This window comes from Microtus oregoni, unplaced genomic scaffold (genome assembly GCF_018167655.1).
Source record: "Microtus oregoni isolate MIOR12 unplaced genomic scaffold, Mior012 000029F_ref0000214, whole genome shotgun sequence".
Lineage (NCBI taxonomy): Eukaryota > Metazoa > Chordata > Mammalia > Rodentia > Cricetidae > Microtus > Microtus oregoni.
The window spans coordinates 5,318,125-5,343,859 of record NW_024543088.1 but is presented as its reverse complement, the minus strand read 5'-3'; the positions used below and the strand labels follow the sequence as shown (position 1 = coordinate 5,343,859).

At 47.8% G+C, this 25,735-nt stretch overlaps 1 protein-coding gene across 4 annotated transcripts in view; it reads left to right on the top strand.

Moving 5' to 3' along the window:
* Smurf1 (SMAD specific E3 ubiquitin protein ligase 1) overlaps positions 1-25,735 on the top strand; it is a 101,472-nt gene that overhangs the window by 66,967 nt on the left and 8,770 nt on the right. For 2 of the 4 annotated variants that reach the window (XM_041677947.1, XM_041677946.1), the window contains exons 2-13: positions 7,886-7,924; positions 9,717-9,825; positions 11,618-11,751; positions 11,909-11,974; positions 13,149-13,224; positions 14,603-14,844; positions 16,525-16,609; positions 16,890-16,967; positions 17,747-17,893; positions 19,679-19,877; positions 21,694-21,797; positions 24,507-24,621. In XM_041677947.1, the coding sequence (XP_041533881.1) occupies positions 7,886-7,924; positions 9,717-9,825; positions 11,618-11,751; positions 11,909-11,974; positions 13,149-13,224; positions 14,603-14,844; positions 16,525-16,609; positions 16,890-16,967; positions 17,747-17,893; positions 19,679-19,877; positions 21,694-21,797; positions 24,507-24,621 (1,394 nt within the window). The remainder of the gene's footprint in view (positions 1-7,885; positions 7,925-9,716; positions 9,826-11,617; positions 11,752-11,908; positions 11,975-13,148; positions 13,225-14,602; positions 14,845-16,524; positions 16,610-16,889; positions 16,968-17,746; positions 17,894-19,678; positions 19,878-21,693; positions 21,798-24,506; positions 24,622-25,735) is intronic. The other 2 variants (XM_041677949.1, XM_041677948.1) reach the window with 1 other exon arrangement.

The following is a 25,735-nucleotide window of genomic DNA, read 5'->3' as shown; positions in this document are numbered from 1 at the left end:
AAAAACAATAAAAAAGATTAAAGAAAAAAAGTGGAGCTAACAAAAAAAATTTCTCTGACAAAACACAAGTTTTGTTCCTCTAGTCTAAAACAAGGAAATCTGTTTTTACCTATAAATGTCCTGGTTTTGTTGACCACATTGAGACGACTCCCTCCAACCCCCCGAAACTCCGTGGGAGAGAGAGACAGAGCCAGGACCTGGGATGGTATTGGATACTTAGTTTTTGTTCTGTTGCTGTGACAGAACACCGTGACCAAGGCAGCTTATAAAAGAAAGCATTGAATTTCTGCTTACAGTTCCAGGCTCACAGAGTCTATGGTCGACATGCCCAGGAACATGGCACAGGAACGCAGGTATTACGCTGGAGAAGTAGCTGAGAGCTTACACCTGAGCCACAAACACGTAGCAGGGGGTGGGCGCGTGGGTCCTAACTGGAAATGGCTTGCTTGAAACCTCAGATGCCACCCCCGGTGACACACCTCCTAATCTTTTCCAAATGGTTCAACCAACTGTAGACCAAGCATTCAAATCTATGAGCCTATGGGGACTGTTCTCATTCAAACCACCATGAATGGAATTGTCCTACTGAGACAGGCTCTACAGGAGACTGGCTTCTCATCTGCCAAGCTCTGGAGTACAGTCAGTGATGCTTGGAAGAAACAAAGACAGGAGCTCTGCAGAGTGTGTCCTGAGAAGACAGCTTCTTTTCCCAGGAAGGGATCCAGGGGCTTAAAAAAGCAGTGTTTAGGGGTTGGTATAGAGCATAGCTCAACAATAGGTGCCTTCCCAGAATCCCTAGGGAGGGGCTGGGGCGTGACTCTGCCTCGCATAGACCTTGGGTTCCATCCTCAGTAAACTTTAGAAACCCTGCAACTCAGTTAGGGGTTTTCCTAGAATTCATCATCCTGAAAGATCCTGGGAGAGCATCCCTTAAGGTGTAAAAATGGCTCTGTCAATTCACAAGACTTTTTTTTTTTTTTCCTTTCAAGACAGGTTTTCTCTGTGTAGTCTTTGCTGTACTGGAACTTGTTCTGTAGACCAGGCTGGCTTCAAACTCAGAGATCCACCTGCCTCTGCCTCCCGAGGGCTGGGATTAAAGGTGTGTGCCACCACTACTTGCTCCTCAACACTTTCTTCAAAAGTTCCAAATATCCTTGGGATTTTGTTGCATCCTTTAGATGCATACTTCATTCCTCCTCATTGCAATCCACCTCAGATTTGAAACTGCAAAGCATTCTTGTTAGTGCCGAGCTCTTGTCACCAGTGCCGCCTTGAGAAACAGCTTTGGCAGGATGCAGAGCCACCAAGCTTTGAACCCCAGCCTTGAGGAAGGCGTTATGGGGTCCAGGTGTGTCACTGTGGGGACTAACAGATATATTACCTTCATTCATTGAACCAGACTAGCAACTATTTCATTCATCTCAGCGTTTATGACACACTGGCTTAGGCTGGGCCCTGTGCTGTGGTTGGAGTGCAGTGGATCAAAAGACAGTCTCTGCCCTCTTGAGTCTATCTGTTAGCGTTACAGGGAACTGTACTGGGTCATCACCTAGTCCGTCTGTGTAGCCACTGTCTCTAAAGTCGCTTCTGTGTACCAGGCATTACAGCCGGCCATGGGGACATGCCTGGAAGAATAAAATCATAGCCCTCTCTCTGGTGCAGGCTACAGGGCAGCAGGGGATAGGTTCCCAGGTCTGGAGAGATTGGCTTCCTGGTACTAGGGTAGACAGCATAAGCCACCGAGTCAGACGCTTTAACCCACAGAGGTGGAGAAGAAATCATGCCCTGGTCTTATGCTACCTCATCCTGTGAGATCGAGTAGAAGTGCTTTATAAAATACTTGCAGTGTGCACACACTCATGCATTATGTCCTTAATGTGTGTGGCGCTCAATTGCCTTTCACTGTGTGGGGCTCGGGGTTTGAATTCAGGTTGTTGGGCCTGCTAGCAGGTGCCTTTTACTCACTGAGCCATCTCTGTGGCCCAAAAGTACTTATTAAGTGATATAGGTGCCCATAGGTGGCAGTAATAGGTAGGAGGCTGTGGGGCAGGCAAGGCAGCTACTTCAGTGCCAGGCAATCTTGCTACAGCAGCTCCACCTCTCCTTACAGGTTCTGAGGCATACGTGCAACTCAGTGCTGCGTACTCCATGGCAGTAGTTCGTAGGGGCTTCTGTTCCTTTGTAGTTTGATGCACGTAGAACCCAAGTTTTCTCAATTAGTGGCGTCTGAATAGTTGGAATGTTTGTGTTTGTGGAGAAGTTGCTGAGGGCTGGGGAGCGGTATTTGCTAGGTCACTCATGCAGCTCTGCCCATGCTGCAGTCTGACGTCACAAGCTGCAATGTGATCATGTATGTTTTATCTATCTGTTAATTCATTTTTGCTTCTTAAAAAAAGCATTTATTTTTAATTGTGTGCACACACACACAAGCACTCGAGCCCTTGGGGGATGCAGGAGGGCGTTGGACCCTCAGAGCTAGCTAGCGTTCCGGTAGGTTGTGTGGCCTGCCTGAGATGGGTGCTGAAAACCAAACTCAGGTAGAGGACCGGTATGTGCTCATCTCCTCAGTGCTCATCTTTGTCTCTTACTGCACAGTTGGAGATTTCCTAAGTTTGTATGAGAATTTACAAGTTAGTGGCTTTGGGACTGTGGCTTTGAACATGAGGCTCTCATCCCCTGCCTTGAACAGAACTTCTGTTCTTTGTGGTCCTTGTCACTTAAAGACTGTTTAATTTTAGATTTGTGGTATGGGCTCACCATGTAGCTTGGGCCAGCCTGGAGCTCAAAATCTTTGGCCTCCACCCTCTGAGTGTTGGGGATTAGAGGCTTGAGTGATTTATGTGGCGCTGGGGATGAACCCAGGACTTTGTGTGCCCTGGGCATTCTCTTTCAGCAGCTGAGCCACATCCCATGTTCTCTAACAAAAAAATGGTAGTAACAAGTTAATAAGCTTTGCAATGATAATTTTTTTGGGAGGGGTTGGCACTATTATTTTTCTTTCTTTTTTCCTTCTTTTTCATGAGGCCCCTATTTTGCGTGTGCATGCCATAGCCATCGCCACAGCCAGACCATTTCTAAAGGCAGAGGCCTTCTTCAGAGAACCCACCTCATTGGGGTGGCAAGGCCACCTATGTTAAGAGTGTTCAAACCTTAAGTTTTGTTTGTTTTGTTTCTTCCTCTTCCTTTTAGAGGCAAGTTCTCCCACGAGGGAGGCCTGTAACCCTTGGTCCTCCTGCCTCCACATTGTGACTATGTCATCATGCCCCTTTCAACCATTAATTAAAGGACACTTTAAGGTGGAAAAATGACAAAGGCCTAATGTCAGAATGTGAGCACCGTAACTGTTTAAAGGACTAGTTGGGGGCCGGGCGGTGGTGGCGCACGCCTTTAATCCCAGCACTTGGGAGGCAGAGGCAGGCGGATCTCTGAGTTCGAGACCAGCCTGGTTTACAAGAGCTAGTTCCAGGACAGGCTCCAAAGCTACAGAGAAACCCTGTCTCGAAAAAAAAAAGACTAGTTGGGTTTTGTCCAAACTGAACTGGTTGTCCGTCTGTGCTCATTGGCAGCCAGAGGGATGCTGGGGAAACCCCGGCCCGAGTGAGGCTTCATGGGGGAAGCGCCCGGCAACCGACCTGAGTAGCCATACTTAGATGTACAGAAGTAGAGGCCAAGGAAGAGTGGGAAAGTCATGTGATATGAGGGGGCGGAAAGCCTTAGAACACAGGGAGAAGTATCATGTAATACAGAGTTCTAGGCTCTTGGACATGAGGTATGTTTCAAAAGATGAACCTATGGCCAGGCATGGTTGGGTTGTGCACACTTGTAACCCTAGCACCTGATGGAGCCTGAGGCAGGAGGATGGCAAGTTCAGGATGAGTCTGGTTGCAGACAGAGTTCCAGGCCAACTTGGACTACACGCTGAGACTACATGGTGGCCTACACACATGAAAAGCTTGGTGCAGTGGTACGCGCTTGTGATCTCAATGCTTGGAATTTGAAAACATGTTGGCAGATCTCCAGGCTGCTGCTAACTAGTGTAGCCAAATCACTGAGTTATAATTTCAACGAGAAACTCTGTCAGAAACTGAGGGCCCAGTGAGATGACTTGGCTGGTCAAGGTACTTGCCCTGCAAGTCCAGATGACCTGAGTTTGTTTCCCAGATCTCATGGAAGGGTGGAAGGGGGAAGTAATTCCATAGAGTTTTCCTCTGACCTCCACACACTTGCTGTGACGTGAACAGTCTTGTGTACACACACACACACACACAGAACACACACACACACACACACACAGAAATACTTAAAAACTAATAAGAGATTGAAGAACACAGAACACAGGGACATAGGGACATTAAGCTCTGGCCACTGCATGCGTCTTGCACATGTGCATGAGAACCCACACACATATGCACACACACACACAAACAGTACATATTGATATATACACACAGAAAATGACAGAGTCAGGAGCCACTGAGAAGAAAGATGGTGAATTTTGATATTTAAGAGGAAGAGAAAGTAGTAAAGAGAATGTAGCAGACAGCCGAACACCACAGTACCTGTAATTCCAGTACTTGGGAAGCTGAGACAGGATTGTTGGCCATGAGTTTGAGGGCCCAGTGGGCTATGTAGTGAAACTCAATCTCCATAACAGAAAAAATTAAAAGTTGCAGCATCAGTTTCTAGAAACTGAGACTAGGAAACTAGTAAAATACGAAAACAAGTTTGAGCCTTTCTTAGCTCCCAGTCCTGATGTTGTGTCTTCACAAATAGCCCTTTTGTGAGCGAGCCTCCTCTCCCGATTTTATACACTCAGGAACATGCTGTTATTACTCTTACTGTGGCCACAGCTTGGGAGAGCAGTGGAGTGTGCTTAGGAAACCATGGGGTGCAGGAGAGGGGACTTGGGGCCAAGGTCAAGGGCCACATTAGAGTTGGGTGAGCCCTGCCTGGTGGTGCACACCTGTACAGGGGTAGAGAATAGGACTAGTAATCCCAGCCTTGGGAGGTAGAAGCAGGAGGATCTGGAGTCCAAAGTCATTCCCAGCTATATAATGGGGTCAGGACTAGCGTGACTACCTGAGACGCAGCCTCAAGGAAAACCAAAACAGAGAGCGGAGATGGCAACATCTGCACAGTGGCCTGCTCTGGAAAATAACTGAGTTTTCCATAAATTAATTTCTTTCTCTCCGCTTTTTTTTTTAAAAAAATGCCAGTTCTCATATAGTCCATATTGGCCCCCTGCATTGGCCATACAGCTAAGGACGACCTTGAACTTCTGATCCCTCTGCCTCTTCCTCCGGTGCTAACATTACAGGCCTGTACCAGCAGCACACAGGGCTTATGCAGTGCTAGGGATCAAACCAACCGAGGGCTTCATGCATGCTAAGCAAGCACTCTGCCAGCTGAGCCCCAGCCCCGGTTCCATGCCGAGTAAATGTCTTCGACTCATTGCTGTGTCCCTACAGCCCCAGTGTGAGTAGAACATAACTGGAAACAAGGGGCAGGGCCAGGCGTGATGGTGAGCGCATTTAATCCCAACACTGGGGAGGAAGAGGCAGGAGAATCTCCTTCAGGCTGGCCTCCATAGTGACCCCGTGGTAAAGGTGGCCTCTCTGTATACGGCGACTTTTTGCATTGTAGGAAGAGTGAGCATTCATTACTCCATATCCCTCTTGTGGAGGGAGGCAGAGGAACCAAGAGAGGATGGAGATTGCAAATTGGCAGCCATTATTTTAGCAGGAGAAATTCTGTTTCTTTAAAGTAGACTCAGGGGCCCTCAGTGACCTGTACACAAACCGAGGCAAGGCTTTCCTCATGCTAACATTACCAAACTGTCTCCATTTTATGATGTAACCAGATTCCACTGAAATGAGCTCTAAATGAAAACATCAGTAGCTTTGTAAATATGAATGATGATTCTTATTTTTGAAAAGTGAGATCAGAATTACTCCATTCAGAAGTAATCGGGTGCCAGTACCTCAGAAAACTGGGGCCCAGCCTTGGTGAGTAACGTTTGAGGCTGGTGAGGTAGCAGATGGGGGTGTCCTAGGTTCAGAGTTCTGACAAGATCTTAGGTAGCCCAAGCTGGCCTTGTGCACTGTGTAGCAGAGGATGGCCTTCAATACTCTCCCACCTTCACCCTCCAAATGCTGGGATTATGGGTGTGCATGTCTGCACCTGGTTTAGGGAGTTGCTAGGATCAAACCCAGGGCTCTGTGTGTGGGGTGAGCTCATGCTTACTCTGGTCTCCTTAGGGAAAGTTAACACAGTACCGGCCTTCAGCTCCTACACAGCATGTGGGTCCAACCATCAGAAGTGTTCAGAATTAGGCAAATTATCAGAGCCAAGAAACAGACCAGCTGTTGCCTCAGGCTGAAGAGTTTGAGGTGACAGAGGTGGTGTTAATGGGACAGTACTTCTTTCGGAGATGATAGAAAAGTTTGAAAATTGGCCCTGGTGACAGCTGTTAACCCCATGTGTGCAGGAACACATCAGATTGTATGCTGTCTAACTGGAAGAACTGCATGGTGTGTGGATGAGGTCCCTACAGCTGTTTCTTAAGAACTAAGTGGAAAAATACACAATGTGGTATGAACATAGACCATCGTACCCTTGAAAACTAGCAAGATTTGTAAAATAGTGCAACAGAAAAGTGCATATCTCTCTAGCGCTCCTGCCGAGTGGCAGCTCTGTGACAACATTTATCATCTTCATCCATCATCCGTCCTTCTGTTTGTCCATCTATTCATCCGTCATCCGTCCTTCTGTTTGTCTGAGGCAGTGCCTGGGCTCAAGCTGGCATGACACTCATTAACTAGCCCAGGTTGTCCTTGAACTCACGGTCCTCCTGCCTCAGCTTCATGATGGTTATGAGCCCTTCACTCATCTAGTCAGTTACATTCTTGCTGACACCACCACCCTTCTACCTTCTTTGCAAAGTTGTTGCATTTATTTATTTATGTTGGGTATGGCGCAGGAGTCCATCCATCAGGTCTCTCCTTCCACCTGTGGGCTCCTGGGAATTGAACTCAGGTGGTCAGGCTTGGTGGGAAGTACCTTTACCTGCTGAGTCCTCTTACCAACTATTCCACCTTCTTCTTCTTCTTCTTCTTCTTCTTCTTCTTCTTCTTCTTCTTCTTCTTCTTCTTTTTAAATTATCATGAGACTGGGTTTCTTTGTGTAGCCCTGGCTGTCCTGGAACTCGCTGTGTAAACCAGGCTGTCCTTGAACTCAGGAGATCCCCCTGCCTCTGTCCCTGAGTACTGGGATTAAAGTTCTGCACCACCACCATCTGCATCCTGTACAACCTTAACATGCATCCTGTTCTTTTTTTCCACAGCATTCTGCAAATAGCTGTATTTCCTACTAGCCTCCTGCTTTCTAGTCTTCAATGTACCAGAGTCTATGCTTGCAAAAGTCCAGGCTTGGTTGTAGATGAGTGGCAGATGTGTGCTCAGCAGATGCAGCGCCCTGGGTTCCATCCCCGAATGTGCGTGCGTACACACATGCACATGTGCACATACAAGGTGCCATTATCAAATACCCAGAATGCATAGCTCCTTTTGTTGTTATAGTTCCGAGGTAAATGCACCAAGCCTTTTTAAAAATTGGTGTTTATCTAGCTTTAAAACACACCAGTAATTCTGTCTCTGTGTTTATGCATTTAATGTTTCAAGCTTAAATTACAGCATTTAAATTTGTTGATTCCTCAGCTTGAGGAAAGGTACTTTTAGATAGTTGCTAGGGATGCTTGTCTAATGTGACACTAAGTTTGAGAGCGCTGGCACATTAACTGGTGATTTTTTTCCCCTCCCATTGCAAACACTAAATGTGATGGAAGTCTGCTCTATCAATGTTAACTCCCGTGTTTGTTTGTTTTCAGTATTATGTGCCAAGAACCTTGCAAAGAAAGACTTCTTCAGTAAGTACCACCCAGCTTTGCTCTTGTATAATGTGATTTATGTATTTCTGAAAATTAATTTTTATGTGCGTGTGTGTGTGTCTGCGTGTGTATGCTCCCATAGCATGAATGTGGAGGTTGGAAGGCAGCTTGCAGGAGTAGGTTCTCTCCTTCTACCATGTTGGTACCACCATTGGATTTAGAGCTTGTTGGCCCTGACATTTAATTTTTTACAAAGCACTGGGTGTAGTCTTCTCAATGTCTAGGAATCCGGAGCTTGACCAACATCTCCCAGCTGCACACAGCCTTCATCTCATCCTCCATCCTAGCCATGCCCAGCCGTGGCCGTGGATCCTGCTTCCTGACCTGGTAGTTGGGAGGACCTTGCTCTCTGCTGGGAAGGGTAGTAATCTCTGATCAGGCATTTATGATGTAGTTGGCTTGACTAAAATTGCCAGTCCAGGTTTGCAAATTAAATCCCATTTTAAACTGTGTGTAATGGGAGGAAGTGTACAGAAGTAGGGGCTGTGCCCCTGCATGTGCCCACGTTCAGTGACATCAACACCCACAGCCCTGGAAACTCCCACTTCTAGTGCCTGGGGACTCAGTGCTTACTTGGCATTATCTGCATTGTCAGGATGAGGGGACTTAAGCTTCATCCAAGTGGCCAGGGATCTCCAAAGTGGAGTGACTCACAAGCCGGTCTCTTTCTAAAACCCGCTGCCTTACCACTTGTCTCATGTTATAAGCCTGTTGGATGCATATGCTAGAATTTAGGGACTTTCTCCAATTAAGTCTTGGGGACTCCATGATGCCACAGCTAGCATAGGCAAACGATCAGTCAAACTCCTGTGGACTGTGACTATTCGGATATTTACTTCATCATAGATTCTGTTCTTACATTATTCAGTCCCTTTAATGATCAACAGGGATGGGGCTAGCTGGAGACAGGCAGCTTGGCATATGTGTGTCCCAGTGCCCTCACGAGTTGTTCACCACCTGCAGCTCCAGCTCCAGGAGAGCCAGCACTTGTAGCCCTCGCAGTACACACACACAGAGACACACACACACAGAGACACACACACACAGAGACACACACACACACAGACACACACACACAGACACACACACAGAGACACACACACAGAGACACACACACAGTGACACACACACACTGAGACACACACACAGAGACACACACACACAGACACACACAGAGACACACACACAGAGACACACACACAGAGACACACACACACAGAGACACACACACAGAGACACACACACACAGAGACACACACACACAGAGACACACACAGAGACACACACACAGACACACACACACAGAGACACACACACACAGACACACACACACAGACACACACACAGAGACACACACAGAGAGACACACACACAGACACACATAGAGACACACACACACAGAGACACACACACAGAGACACACACACAGAGACACACACACAGAGACACACACACAGAGACACACATACAGAGACACACACACACAGAGACACACACACAGAGACACACACAAATAAAAGCAGTTTTTAAAATGTGAAACTCAGCAGAGATGGGCGTTTGAGTTTGAGCTTGTTTTCATGTGTGAAGATGTGACCTTCTCCGAACTCTCCTTGCTAATGGAGACTAGCCTTCAAAAAGAGACCAGTGAGGAGTGACCCGTGCGGGCCCTTTCTCCCAACGGGTGATCTTGCTGGTCTCTCTGCAGGGAGGGTGCCACTGTGCCACCAGGTAGACTGATCTCATTTGGGTATGTCTGCTCTCTTCCTTGCAGGACTCCCTGACCCCTTTGCCAAGATTGTTGTGGACGGCTCTGGGCAGTGCCACTCAACCGACACTGTGAAAAACACCTTGGACCCAAAGTGGAACCAGCATTATGACTTGTGAGTCAACCTCCCATGAGGCTCTGGGGCATGAGGAAAGCAGGCGTGAAGTCATTTGAAGAGACATCCTGGAGAAAGAAAATAGATGGCTGACTCTTTAACTGATGGCCAAAGGGCTGGCCAAGCGGACTCATATTGCCAACTTTACAGTTAATGCCCTGGGACGTTCTTGGCATTTGTTCTCGTGGATTTTCATGGTTTGGTTCTTAACAGAGTGATGCTGTGACCCTTGGACATTTCAACTCCCTAGCCGTTTTTAGCAGAAAAACAAACAGAGCTATGTATGATTCATGCCCCAGTCTGCTACATTTTTTTTCAGTGAAACCTAAATCTAATTGTAGTTTTTATCTAAAAAGTACATTAGCATGACCACATATTTCTGTTATTTTTTTGAAAATGTTGACTTTTTTGGTACTGATATTTTGTCTATAACCCATTGTGCAGTCTCGTATATTCATTTCAAATTTAAGATCTTTTTTTTTTTTTTTTTTTTTTTTTTTTTTTTTTTTTTTTTTTTTGGTTTTTCGAGACAGGGTTTCTCTGTGGTTTTGGAGCCTGTCCTGGAACTAGCTCTTGTAGACCAGGCTGGTCTCGAACTCACAGCAATCCGCCTGCCTCTGCCTTCCGAGTGCTGGGATTAAAGGCGTGCGCCACCACTGCCCGGCCTAGGATCGTATTTTTATATGGACCCATGTCCCTGCGTAATGATTAGTAACACAGGCTGCACTGTGTGCGCATGCGTGGGTGGGGTCTTTAGTAGTAGTTGCATTTGTGATTCTCTTCCCAGGTCTTGGACTGGACCTTTGTGCACTCTGGACGGATTTTGGGGGGTTGTATGGAGTCCCTTGTTGCAGACTAGTACTCTCTGTTAGGCCCAGCTCATTGCCCTCCAGAAGTGCTATAGTGTAGTTCGCTGTCAGACACCATCCTGTCGTGTGCTGGGCCTGGCGGTGCTGGCCTGTGGCTCTGACACTTTGAGAGGCTGACGCAGAAGCATTGTGAGTTGAAGGCCTGCCCAGTTTACAGAGCCAGTTAATCTAGCTGTTCCGTGTGGAGATGTAATTCATGCGGACCACAGTCACAACTCCACCAGAGTCCCACTCGGTGGACTGATGTGTGTACTGGGTTGACTTATAGGAAGGTGGGTGAGTGGTGACATAGCCCAAGTGATGCCCCTGTTGCTCTCCGCAGCACGCACAGGCAGCACTGCAACTCAGAGTGTCTCCTCTCCTCAGCAGCCTTACTAACCCTGGGATGAGGGGGAGGGCTTATGAATTTGATAACTTTCAGGATTTCCTGAGACTTGTGAGTTTCTTATTTCCTGTGTTTTAATGAGATTCCTTTAGAATTTCCTGAGTTTAAATAAGTCTCCCTCTGGTGTAGAATATTTCAATTCCAAAGAAATTGCTTCACAACACCAGCCTGGGCAATTTAAACTCCATCTCAAAAAAAAAAAAAAATTAAGGATGAGATATGGGATTGGGCATCAGATGGCTAGGGAAGAACACTTTCCAGCGAAGGGTCCAGGGCATGGCTTGGTGATGGAGCACGTGCTTTGACTTGTGGGAGGCCCTCGGCTCCATCTCTAGCACAATAAACAAATGAATAAAGGAAAAACAAATCTAGAATGCGTATTACGACATGGTTCCCTACACTCACTGCTCGTGTGTCTGGTTGGAGTCTTTTTCCCCACGCCGAATGGGACACAGGCAGCTCTACCCCCACCCCGTGCATGTAAACGAAACTGTCACAGTTCAGAAGTGCATCCGAACGAGTTCATGTGCTCCTGCAGGTACGTTGGGAAAACCGACTCCATCACCGTCAGTGTGTGGAACCACAAGAAGATCCACAAGAAGCAGGGGGCCGGCTTCCTGGGCTGCGTGCGACTGCTCTCCAATGCCATCAGCAGATTGAAAGACACTGGCTGTAAGAACCAATGCTCTTGCGCCTCTCAGTGCGGCTGGAGAAAGCTTAGGAGGCATCTTTTTCTTTCTTTTATTTGTTTTGAATGCTGAATACAGAATTCCTGCCTTCCTCTCTAGTTGACCTTCCCTGGGTTAAGTTTTGAATTGTTTGTTTGCAGACCAGCGTTTGGATCTATGCAAACTAAATCCCTCAGATACTGATGCGGTCCGTGGCCAAATAGTGGGTAAGAATTTTCTCATCTGCATAAAGGGCGCTTTGACGGAACCCACCGTCCTGCTCCCAGTACCAATGGGGCACAGGCTTCCAGGGCAGACCACATCCGGGCCATCTCTCCAGAACTAAGCCTTTCCTCTTGTGTGGTTTTCATTCTTTTCTCCGGTTCCCTTCATCCTGTCATTGAAACTGAGTTCCTATGACTCCAGTTGAGACGGAGGGTGTGATTTAAGAGTATCATGCCACTGCCACAAGAATGGACAGTTGGTGTCTGTGTTGTCCAGGAGTGCTAAGAGCTGAGGCCACATGTTGAAGAGTTGAGTTGGGATGGCCACATGTGCAAGAGCTGGAATATGTGACTTTCTCAGGGAAGCCCCTTCCTGTGTGACAAAAACAACGATGGTGTGTAACAATGCAATGATGCGATTCTAGTCAGAGGGCTCCGTTGTGTGGAGAGAAAGAGTAAAGTGTGGCCGGTGTTGGCTGGAGGCATTCCGATGGAATGACCTTTGAGCTGCCCGTCCCCTTGCCCACCCTGTTCTTGGCAGTGCCTTAGGGGAAAGCACACGCTGGCTCTGTGTACTGCATGGATTCAGTGTCAGTGGAGCAGCAGCCAGGCTGAGTCACTCTGCAACTCCAGATGCCTCAGATCCCAAGACAGCAGTGCATCCGCCCTGGAAGCAACTTAATAATGTTCTCACGGGCTGCATCCCACCTGGAATCTCTTCTTCTCTTTGTGGAGGGATGTGTCGGGGGCAAAAACCAAACAACTGAAACCTAGGAGTAAAATGTCTTTCTCGTCCGCTCCAGTGAGGCCAGAACATGGATGTTTCTTTAGATTGAGCTAGACTGTGGGCACGGAAGGTGTCCTTGTACTTCACTAAACATAAACCTGGTCTTCTTAAGATGGGAGCTAACGTAATGGAATTAAACATTGGGGGGCGGTGGGCATGAGAAACTCAGCGGCTTTCCTGCTCTCTGCTTTCAAGGACTGTTGAAACAGTGTGTGGTGTGTGCAGCTGCTGGCCTGACGAGCTTTGCAGTGGAAGCATCGGGGGTGTATGTAAACTCAGTTTCTTCTTATGATACTGGACACGTATAGGGTGTCAGTGGCTCACTGTGCTGCAATGCAGGGATGTCGAGCATCCCTGGGTTCTAATGCAAGCTCTTCTTTTCTATTGTAGTCAGTTTACAGACCCGAGACAGAATAGGCAGTGGAGGGTCGGTGGTGGACTGCAGAGGACTGCTAGAAAATGAAGGGTACGTATGCCCCCATGGTGCCAGCCATGGACTCTGAGCCTAAAACTGCTGTGTGGATAAAACTGTTCCAGACTACGGTTTATGAAGGGAGGTGTAACTACCCCAGAGACTAGCCCCCAAAGATGCAAGAAATAACTCAGGGAGGTTGAGCTAGGTATGGTGGACTATAAAGAAAAAAGCCCAAGAAACAGCTACTAAAAGCAATACAGGACTCTGTTCACACGTGTGCAGGCCAGAGGTCAACCTCAAGGCCATTCTTTAGGAGCCACCCACCTTGGATTTTTTTTTTTAAGATTTATTTTATGTGTATTGATGTTTTGCCTGCATGTGTGTCTGTGTGATGGTGTTGGATCCCCTATAACTGGAGTTACACCGTTATGAGCTGTTGTGAGGGTGCTGGGCGTTGAACCCAGGTCCCTGGAAGTGCTCTTAACCACTGAGCCATCTCTCCAGCCCCAACCTTGGATTTTGAGACAGGGTCTTTCATTGATTTGGTACTCACCATTTAGCCTAGCTGGCCTACAGTGAGCCCCAGGGATCCACCTGTCCTCTCCCCAGTGCTGGGATTACCATCACACTCTGGGCTTTGTAGCAAGGACCCCACTGCTTGCACAGTAAGTGCGCCACCAGCTGAGCCCTCGCCCCCGGCCCTCGACTTTGTTTCCATCATGATTTATAGGAGAAATCTGAACAGTGGCTCATGTTTGATTTTGTTTTTCAAAGTTAATGTTCCTTTGTTCAGCTGCAATAATGGAGAAGTCATTGCCTTTAGAAAAGTGGTCCCTGCCAAAACACGTACGGTAGAATGGTAGAATGTAGGAGCTGGACTGGCAGTAGCCCGTGGTGGGGAGGGTGGGAGAGCAGCCTGCTGTAACTGGTCTCGGTAGAAGCTCATTGTTTGCTCTTTCAATATAAGAGGCTTTTAAAAAGTATTCCATAGTAAGGGAAGTGGTTCATTAAGGCAAATTGTTTTGAAACTGCTAGGGTAGGGGGCAAGGCTGTTTAAAAAACACTTAGAGTCATGGTATTTTTTTGTAACAAAGGATTTCATCATTGAGTAAAATAACAAAGAAAATGGAGTGTTTAGATTAAATCAAGAAAAATGAAAAGTCACCTTCTGCTCCACCTCTCCGACATTTAGAGCTGTTACCTAGTGTGGCCCTATTATTCTAAACTGTAGTCCCTCTGACCTCTTGTTCCACTTAAGAGTCTTTCTCTCTTCTCTCATTGGACACCCTAAATGTCATGAAACTTAGCATTGGGAACACTGTCACTCGTTAAAGGGACCTAGAGCAAGTGCATGTGGCCTTTGAGTGCGTGAGTCTTGTGACGCTTCCATGATGTTCCCACACCTACTCTTCTGCCTTGTCCCTTCCAGAACAGTGTATGAAGACTCAGGCCCTGGAAGGCCGCTCAGCTGCCTCATGGAGGAACCTGCCCCATATACAGATGGTACCGGTGCAGCTGCGGGAGGTGGGAACTGCAGGTTTGTGGAGTCTCCAAACCAAGACCAGAGACTCCAGGTACAGCGACTCCGAAATGCTGAGGTTCGAGGGTCCCTACAGACACCCCAGAACCGACCACATGGCCATCAGTCACCGGAGCTGCCTGAAGGCTATGGTGAGTGTCTTAGTTTGCTGTCTGTTGCTGTGATAAACACTGTGACGAAAAGCAATTTAGGCTTACAGGTTTCAGCCTGTCACTGAGGGGAGTCAGTGGAGGAATGCTGACTCCTTGCTCAGCCAGCTTTCTTTCTTTTTAAATTCATCCATTAATTAATTTTACATCCTGACTGAAGTTTCCTTTCTCTCCTCTCCTCCCAGTCCGTCTCCCCCCACCTCCAGAAAACTGACAGAACTAACTAACCTGGGCTCATAGGGGCTCACAGAGAGTGAAGTGACAACCGGGGCGGGCGCCCGCATGGGACTGATGTAGGTCCTCTGCATATCTTACAGTTTTGTAGCTTCGTCTTCTTGTGGAATTCCTAACAGTAGGAACAGGGCTGTCTCTGACTCTGTTGCCTGCTTTTGGGACCCTTTCCCCCTACTGGGCTGCCTTGTCCAGTCTTAATAGAGGATGTGCCATGTCGAGGTGCTTGCTACTTGATATGCTATGACTGGTTTATGACAGGGTCACACTATGGAGTCCTCGCTGGCGTGGCCTTGAACTCCAAAGTCCACCTGACTCTGTCTCCTGAGTTCTGGGATCACAGACATGGGCCTCCATGCTCAGTCTTACATCATCCAAGTTCACGTGCTCAGTAGGCTGGGCCCTCCCACATTAATCACTAATCAAGAAAATGCCCCAGAGACTTGCCTGCAGACTAGTCTGATGGAGGAATTTTCTCAATTAAGCTTTTCTTTTCCAAAATAACTCTAGCTTCTATCAAGTTGACAGAAAACCAACCAGGAAAATGAGGAACTTGCCCTGTATCCCTGGGGAATCAGCACTTTTCCTGAGAGCCTGTGCTCTCAAACCTTTAAAGTATCCTGTGCACAGCTGCTAATGGCCTGGCCGTACCTTCCACGGCTGTGCCCTCTGCGGCTGTGGCCATGTAAGGATGGGACACTCGTAATGAACTCCAGAGCAGGCATCCCTTCTCTCTGTGTAGAGGCCCCGTGGAAATGCTAACTACGGACATAGCAGAGAGACAAGCAGTGTGGTCTGTGATTTGAGAATGGAAGGGACACCAAGGGGATGGAAAGAGCAGAGTCATGTGGCTGCAGTGGAGAGAAGACCAAGGGGGGTGTGGTTCCCATCATCAGATCACCCAGATGCAAGCATGTTAGGAGACGATGGTGGAGATGGAAGGTTGCGGCTATGGCAGAAGTGGGTGGAGACATCCACTGTGGCTCAGTGAGAAATGGATTCGCCCCAATGTGGGGACAGAGTAGATTTGAGGAAGCCAGCCATGGCCTTGTAATCATTTTCTCTGTAATCATAAAGAGTGTTGAAAGAAGCTGGTATAGTGGTGCTCACCTGTGGTCACATCACTGCGGATGCGGTACAGTGTGCACACATCACTGAGGACGTGGTACGGTGTGCACACCAGCAGCCATGAAAATGTGATACAGTGTGCACACCTGCATTCACATCACTTAGGATGCGGTCACATCACTGCGGATGCCACTGAGGCAGGAGAATCATGAGTTCAAGGCTAATTTGGTCTACATTGTAAGACCTGTGTCAAAACACTATCATATATACATACATGAAATAAAAGCTTAAGAATCTGAAAATAGGATTGGAGTGGGAAACTGTGGAGCTGAATTTACTCACCCAGATTCCTTTCTCGTGCAGAGCAAAGGACGACAGTACAGGGACAAGTGTACTTTTTGCACACGCAGACTGGAGTCAGCACGTGGCATGATCCCAGGATCCCCAGGTAGGCCTCACAGGCTTGAAGAGCCAGCCCCTCTCATGGACTCTAACTGCCATGTGAAGGGAGATGGAGGCTGGGACTTGCTGGGCAGGGGCATATGTGGGGGAGCGTGGAACCACGGTGGGCCTTGGTCGCCCTTGAAGTTGGTCATGTGACCATCTACTGTGATCTCTCTCTACTTTTTTTGTAAATGCATAAAATTTTCCTTGCTACAAAGTGAAACAGGAAAGATAAAGACTCTGTTACCCTCTCTCTCTTCTACTTTACTGTCCCTCTTCCTCAGTCCCTTGGGGACCATTCCGGGGGGAGATGAAGCTTTTCTATACGAATTCCTTCTACAAGGCCATACATCCGAGCCCAGGTCAGAGAGACCCCCGCCCCACCCTGTGCCAGAGTTAAGTTTCTCTCTTTCTTTGCTATTTTCCTTTTACAGTAGCATTGCTACCTAAGACACCTCGGGTAATGCTCATTCCCTTTTCATTCCCGATTTGTTCCTCAAGACCCAGCTTCCTATCTTTGGTGTTGAATTTAAAATTCAGGGTCTGCCATTTGCATGGGAATATTACCTGCAAATGGCTGAGGTGCTTCTCGGTATGCATCTAAGAAAGGACAGGCGTCCATGTTAATCCCTGATGTGTCTTGAGCAGGCACACAGTCCCTTCTGACTAGAGCACAGTGAAGTTACGAAGGGGCCGAAGTGAAAGCACTTGGTGAACACGGGACTGTCATCGAGTGCATCCTCTGTTCTCCCTCTCCCAGCCTTGAGAGAGTGGGGCCCTCAGGAGCTTCTCAGGGGAGGAATCTTAGCTACACCTAGCTTCTGGTTTGATTAGTGATTCCCAAGAGCTTCCTTATGGGAGTCGGGTGCTTCCTGCTCGTATAGCGTGAGGAAAGCCCTTCCTAGGGTATCCCCATTCCTTATGGGGGGCATGAACACTTGAGAGGTCTGCGCTACCTGTCAGGTGCTGCTGCTCTTTGTAGGCCAGAGGTTTGTTTGGACTGACTGGGGTTGGCACAGGTAGCACTGTGACAGGGATGTGGGTACCTTGCCAGGAAACCTCTGTGGCTGCTGGCACTGAATGTTGGTCTGTTCCTTGGTTTTCAGTGGGATAAAGCTCTCTTTACGTTCCGTTTTGCTAGAGACCTTAACAGTGTGAACTGTGATGAACTTGGGCCATTGCCTCCAGGCTGGGAAGTCAGAAGTACAGTGTCGGGAAGAATCTATTTTGTAGATCACAATAATAGGACAACCCAGTTTACAGACCCACGGCTTCACCATATCATGAAGTAAGACTGTAATATCTTTGCTGGCCTCTTTACTTTATAATTGGATGCTTCTTTGCACCAATATTGATGTGTGTGTGTGTGTGTGTGTGTGTGTGGTAGGGAGCAAGTGCTCAACATCGATGTGGTGTGTGCAGAGGTCAATGTCAAGTTTTTCTTCTATCATTCTCCACTCTAATTTTTGAGCAGGGTGACCTGGAACTCACCTCTTTGGCTTATCTAGCTGGCTAGCAAGTCCCAAGGATCTGCCTGGCTCCACCCCCAGCACTAGAGTGACAGATGAGCACAACTGGGTTTTTCCTTGAGTGCTGGGGATCTGAAGTCAGTTCTTCACGCTTGCAAAGCAAGAACTTAACTTGAACATTCCCTCAGTCCTACACTAACATTTTTCTTAATGTATCTACTGCAGTGTTTGCTCGATGGTAGGCAAAGAAAGTAAGGTAGATATTTGATGAATAGTGACATAATTTAAACCCTGAGATTAGCGTGGCTGCTACTAAGGCTGTTTATTGTTGGCAGCCCAAGTGAAGGTCACTGCGGTGATGGCAGAAGGAGGTTCTCCAGCAAAACTTGCACAGCACATTCTGTAAGGGCCTGCTGCTGCTGGTGGTGGTGCTGCTTGCCAGGCAATTATGCCGTGGAAATGGGCATGATCTTTTGTGCCACCCCTAGGCACAGCTTCATACATAGCTCTGCAGTATGGTTGGCATTCGTGGCAAAACATGAATAAAGCAAATGCCACATTGTTCCTAATGGCCCGAGTCCTGGCACTGAGCTTCATTCTTAGTTAATAGGGCTGGGAATCTTGATCAGAAGGAGTGGGTGTCACTTCCAGCCTCGCTTCTTATATCTCCTGTAAAAGTCCTCTACCAGCCTTGTTTCATTCCTGCCAAGGCCCTGCCAATAGTGCACCAGTTGGTATCGATGACCCATATAGATGCATGACACACAGACAATTTCTCTTGTAATTTTCAATAATAATGTAGCAGATTATATTAGTCAGGGTTCTCTAGAGGAACCAAACTTACAGAATGGATATATACAGAAAGGGAATTCATTACAATGATTTATAGGCTGTGGTCTGACCTCTCCAACAATGGCTGTCTACCAACAAAAGGTCTAAGAATCCAGCAGCTGCTCAGTCTACAAGACTGGGTTTCTCAGCTGACCAGTGATGGAAGGGACTTGCTAGTGAGAGCAGGAGCAAGCAGACAGAGAGCTGGCTTCTTTCTTCCATGTCCTTTATCTAGGCTGCCAGCAGAAGGCATGGCCCAGATTATACGTGGATCTTCCCACTCCAAAATATCTGCATTAAAAGTTTATCTTCCCACCTTAAAGATCCGGATTAGAAGTGGGTCTTCCTACTTCAAATGATTTCATTAAAAACAAAACAACAACAACAACAACAAAAAAACGCAATCAGGTGGTGGCACACGCCTTTAATCCCAGCACTGGGGAGGCAGAGGCAGGTGGATCTCTGTGGGTTCGAGGCCAGCCTGGTCTACAAGAGCTAGTTCCAGGACAGGCCTCAAAGTTACAGAGAAACCCTGTCTCAAAAAACCAAAAAAAAAAAAAAAAAAGGTTGACAACCAACAACAGCCATCACACAGATAAATGACTGCTTAGAATTGGGGTATCTCCTTATTGCACCCCAAAGCTATCTCGGGCTGATGCCCACTGTCAGCAGCATAGAAGAGTGCAGTGTGTGCTGGGGTCTCCAGAGTCAGTGGTGCTGGCTGGCCTGCAGCCCTTTGCCTGTCTAGTGATGGCTGTTTCTCCTCTTTGCAGCCACCAGTGCCAACTCAAGGAGCCCAGCCAGCCGCTGCAGTTGCCCAGTGAGGGCTCCATGGAGGACGAGGAGGTTCCTGCCCAGAGATATGAGAGAGATTTAGTCCAGAAGCTCAAAGTTCTTAGACACGAACTCTCTCTTCAGCAGCCCCAAGCTGGTCATTGTCGAATAGAAGTTTCCAGAGAAGAAATATTTGAGGTAAAGGATTAAATCTTGATAAGTCGTGTAGCCCCATGGAGAAACAAGCAGGGAGGTTTGTGTTAGATTATCTGCTCCCACGTCTCGGTGGACCTGCTCTTGGCTTCATATTTGAAGAATTGGGTCACTGATTTATTCCTGTTAGTGTTTATTGTAGCTGGATGTGGGAGCACATGCTTTTCATCCCACTGCTAGGGGGGCAGAGGCAAGGGATCTCTGTGAGTTTGAGGCCAATCTGGTCTAGAGTGAGTTTCAGGGCAGCCAATGCTACACAGTGAGATCGAGTCTCAAAAAAGATTTTCTTGTTCTGGATATTCATTATACAAGGTACTGTCACACACGGACATTTTCATACTCTTCTCTGTGCCTCTTTCCCAGCCCCCACCCTCCACTTTCTTGCCTGCCCATAGTCCTCTTGTTCTCCTAAACACTTTCGCAGATAGGTATATGATTTTATGTATCTGTAAAATTTGGGACTCTTTTATATGAGAGAAAACGTGGTATTTGTCTAAGACAGGCTTAGTTTATACACTGTCTATCTCCAGTTGCTTGCACTTCTCTGCAGACAACATAACTTCATTCTATAGAGAAAACAATCCGGTGTCTGTGCATACCATGTAGTGTGTATCCATTCCTGTTGCTGGACACTTAGGTTGTTCTGTAGCTTAGCTGTTGTGGATGAGCATTGATGACTTATTGTGTAATCCTCGAGTTAAGTCTCTGGAACACATGTGTGCCACACTGTAGATCTAGTTGTGGTTCGCTGAGAAACCTCCAGCCTGACTTCCATGGTGCCTGGACTAGTGTGCACACCTATCAGCTGTGTGTAGGTGTCTGACTTCCATGGTGCCCTAACTAGTGTGCACACCCATCGACTGTGTGTAGGTGTCTGACTTCCATGGTGCCCGGACTAGTGTGCACACCTATCGGCTGTGTGTAGGCGTTCCCTTTTGTCCATGTTCCCAAGAGCATCTGTTTTCTTAACGTCTACCATTCTGATGGGTGAAATGAGCTCCCCGTGTAGTTTGAGTTCTTTGTATAGTGCATATATGAATCCTCTGAGATTAGTGTAGCTAGCAAAGATTTTTCCCACTGAGAGATCAGTTTTATTGTTTAGTGAGATGCAGAGTTTTAGGGACCTAGGCTCATGCTGAACGTTTCTGTTTCTGACAAGTCTAAGTGCTCAGTGGTTTCAGGGTGAGAACGGAGCTGTGCAGAGCCTGGTTGCTGTGCGCTGGGACCTGACCCTGAGCACGTGCGGGTCACTTCTCATCCTGGTGCTCTCCTCAGACCCACTTGTCCCTTCCGGAGTGTCAGTGGAGGGGCTTCCTTCTCAGAGACAACAGGGACCATTTGGGCTGGACTTGTCTCTGGGAATAGGAAGGAAAGTGGTTCTGCCTCTTGCCAGTTCCCGGCAGTCAAAATTGCTACTTGGTTAGGGACTTTTTACACACACAAAATAATGTGGGTTATGAGGTGAAACCTTAACTTTGTTTGGGCTTCACCCTGCCCACCTGTGTGGAGATGCTTGGCAGAAATTACCACCTGAAACAGTTTTCCAGTTTGGAAATTTGGTGAGAACCTATCTCAGAATGCAAAAGTGAGAAAGGACTGGGGATGTTGTTCAGCAGCAGAGACCCTGCCTAGAATCTAGTGAGGGGCTGGGGTGTGGCTCAGTGGTAGAGCACCTACCTAGTGTCCCCCAGTGAGTGGCTGGGTGTGGCTCAGTTGCAGACTTGTCTAGTATTTTGCAGTACCCTGGATTCCATCCCCAGTACCCCTCAAATTTTTCTGAACCCGTGGTTTTGATGCATAGGAGTCGTATCGCCAGATCATGAAGATGCGGCCGAAAGACCTGAAGAAGCGCCTGATGGTGAAGTTCCGTGGGGAGGAAGGCTTGGACTACGGTGGAGTGGCACGGTGAGCTCCTGGTTTATCCCCTTTCCCACCTGAGTCTTAGGTCGTGGTAGCTGAATTTCAGGAAAGCTGTTTACCCTTCACTTCTCGAGTGCTACAGTGGAGTGTGGCCTGCTCCACTGTGCTAGCCCCACCGGACGCTCAAGCCTCTCCTGCTGACTTGAGCCGCTGATGTCACCACTTAGAAAAGCCATGATTGTCACTTTGTTTACTTGGCACAGTCGGGATTACACTTTGAAGCACACTTTGTTAGCTCACGTGTCTGAACACAGAGCTCCAAGGGCCACTCCTGAACTTAACAGGGAGGCAGCCTGGCTTGTCTCATTGCAGCATGGGGCAAGGCACGGGCAAATTGTACTTGTATCAAGGGAATTTTATATGCTGGCATTCTGAGTCGGAATAGTTATAGTAAATTTAGAAAGAATAATGAGAAGTCTCTTCCTGCCCAGCCCCTTTTCACTTTTGAGACGAGGTTTCTTCCGAGAAGCACCTGGTATCATCCTGGTGCTCAGGGTCAGGCCGCTCCTCCTGATAGAGGGATGTGGTCACAGACATGGACTCTGGGCTTAACTTCTGCTCTACTGTTGGGCTGCCTTTAGTTTTCCATGTCTGCCACACGAGCTCCTCTGAAACGCATTTTCTCTTAAAGACTTCACTTTATGTGTGGCTGTTTTGCCTGCATGTGTGTCTAAGCACCACGGCATGCAGTGCCCACAGAGGCCAGAAGAGGGCATCAGATTCCCCTGGGACTGGAGTGGTTGTGAGCTGCCATGGGAACTGGGAATCAAACCCAAGTGCTCTGCAAGAGCTGTCCGTGCTCTTAACTGCTGAGCCATCTCTCCAGCTCCTCTACTCTTAAATTACAGAATACTGTTTAGCTCTTTAGAATTTAATTGTCTGTGGATTCTGGTTTTTCTCTTCCCTCCCCGTTCCTCTTTCCTTCTCATGTCCCTATCCCAGAATTCAATACATAGCACAGCCTGAGCCTAAGGTAATCCTCCTGCCTCAGCCTCTTGAGTGCTGGAATTAGAGGTGTGAACCACCACACCTGGCTTCTTTTTAAAACAAGGCCTGTCTTCCTTGTCCCCATAAACTTGAAAATCCCCACAACAGCCATTTCCTTAGAAACCTGGTCCCTCTGTGGCTCTGCAGCCTGAGTGTCACTTGGGTTGCTTCAGCGTTGTGACCCCAGCCACTCCTTTCCTGGCTTCGCCCTTGTGGAGTAGTTGTGTGACGTACTTTTTCTTTCGTGTGTCCCCAACAGTAGCTCCTCTTGGTGAGAAACGTTGATGTTCTAGAATGGACCAGTGAATACCTGCTGTGCACAGGAGTCTCTTTCCCCATAGCTCCTCCTATCCCCGTGCTTCTCTTCCTGCAGGGTTTCCTTACCTTGTCTTCCAGTGTGTAAAGGCGGCGGGGTTGGGGTGGTTTCTAAGTGAGTGTATCACACACCAGCTTTTTGAATTCCGTTGTAATAAAGTATAAAATGAAGAATTAAGTCCTCTCACCAGAGCCCTTCCATCTCCACCTGCGTGTTCTGTAGGACTTGCTTTTATGCACTAGCCGCCAGACCGGGGGACTTTACAGTGACCTGGGCTCTTGGTGCGGCTGCACACGGCAGAATGTTCTCAGTCCCCACTCTCCTGTACTCTGAACCGGCAGAGGGAAGAAGTGCTTAGGGACCAAGGAGGGGCCCATGGTCCTCAGAGGATGTGTAGCAGGAAATCAGGGTGGGAGAGCATTAATCTGCCATGTTTTGGTCTAACCTGTCTGTAGTTTTTGTGTATTTCCATCACTTTCTTGTACAGATGGCTTTGATCTGTGCTACCTCCCTGACCTGCCTACTTTCTGTTTGAAAGAGTAAGAAATGCCACAATAGAATTTGAGGCCGCTGTCTCTGGGGTCTGTTTGGAAGGCGCTTTGCCTCAAGCATCTGCAGGATTGAACCCATCCTGCAGCAGGGTGCCTCGCAGCTCCACCACAGCCTTGATCGGTTTCCAGTGGAAGTGGTTGTTGTGTTTGGCTGCTTTGGGTTTATGATTTTTTTTTTTTGGTGTAAATTGATCCAAGCATTAAAGGAATTTAGAAAATAAGTTAACCAATGTATTCCCACCAGATTTCCAAAACTCTTGGTATCTTCTCATGTTTTAGGTTCATCTAGGTTTTTAATATTATACCAGTGATGACCAGGCGCGGAGATGGCTCAGTCTGTAAAGCGCTTGCCCTAAAGGCAGGAGGACCTGAGTTCAAGCCTTGGAACCCACACAAAAGTCCAGCACAGTGGCTTGTGGGGCTGAGGCAGTGGAGACAGGAGGACCCCGGGGCTCACTGGCTAGCTCGCCTCACAAAACAAGCTGGAGAGGACCTCTGAGGTCAACCTCTGCCCTTCACGTGAACACATCCACACAAACATGTTCACACGGTTAATTTAAAAGATGAAAGTGGTCCGTGCTCATGGTCTCAAGGGCAGAGTTGTCCCTGCAGCTTGGACTGTCCCCTCTGTGAAACTCTACTATAGAATGCTTAGAAACTTGGAAACCAGAAGTGAAGAGCTAGCTCAGCAGTTAAGAACACTCTGTTCCTGCAGCGGGCCTGACTTGGTTCCCAGCACCTGGCCTCCTTGGACTCTGCATGGATCCATGTGGCATACATTGACTGCCTTAGAAAAAGTCGGAAACGGATACACGTGAACTGTGCTGTCTTTGTTCGCAGGGAGTGGCTGTATTTGCTGTGTCATGAAATGTTGAATCCGTATTATGGGCTCTTCCAGTACTCCACAGATGACATCTACACACTGCAAATCAACCCGGACTCTTCCGTCAACCCCGTGAGTGCTCGGCAGGAGACTTAGGAATCCAGCTGGATTTTGTGAGGCAGATCCGGTTTCCACCAGCACTTGGTGACTTAGAGAGGATGCTGAGGAGAATTCAGGGCAAGGGTGGGAGCATTGGCTGGCAGAACCTGATTCCAACCTGGAGTTCTGCCAAGTTGAGATCAAGGGCCTGCTGTCTGTAGGGGAGGGATGTGGCTTCGAGCTGTTCTGTGCACAGCATGTTACCCTTTGGGGGCACTCTGGTTTAGTGAGGGACTGTGTTTTTGTGTTTGATATCATCGTAACAGCTAGGTTACGAAGTCCATACATACTCTGATCAAGATTGGGAAAGTTCCATCATTAGCTCTTTAGGCCACAGAGCTATTCACATATTCAGCTTGTTGTAGGTACAAGAGACCCATCTGGGGGTGGGCATAAGACCATGGAGGACTCCTGTGGGACCACACCCAGTGTCACAAGGCTACAGAGTTGAAATTGGGAACTAACTCAACTAGAGAATTCAAATACAAATAAACCTATGGTTTGGAAGATGGTTCATCCACACAAGCATGAAGCCCCGAGTCAGACTGCAAAATGCAAAACCTAGCCAATTATGGCCGAGTGGTGGTGGTGCATGCCTTTAATCCCAGCATTTGGGAGGCAGAGGCAGGTGGATCTCCGTGAGTTTGAGGCCAGTCTGGTCGACAGAGCGAGTTCCAGGACAGACAAGGCTCTATAAAGAGACCTACAAGACCAAACCAAAAAATCCTGCCAGGTGTTGTATGGTCATGCATGCGCTGGGGCGGTGGAGGTGGAGATGGGTGACCCTGGAGCTTGCTGACTGGCCAGGCTGATCTGTAAGGTCCAGGTTTGATGAGAGATCCTGGACAGTACCTTAGGAATGAAGGTCATCTTGAGCTTTGACACTGACATGTATGTGCACGTGCACACACACACAATGGGAATAAACCTTCATCCAGCCCGGAAGTTAAGTTTGACAAGTTTTCTGAGGTGATTTTAATTTGGAGCCGGAAGGAGAAACATGAACCTTCGAAACCAGAACCACTCTGGTTGAGGAAGAGATACAGCCTTCTCAACTGTAGAGAAGTCTCCACATCTTCATTTTGTA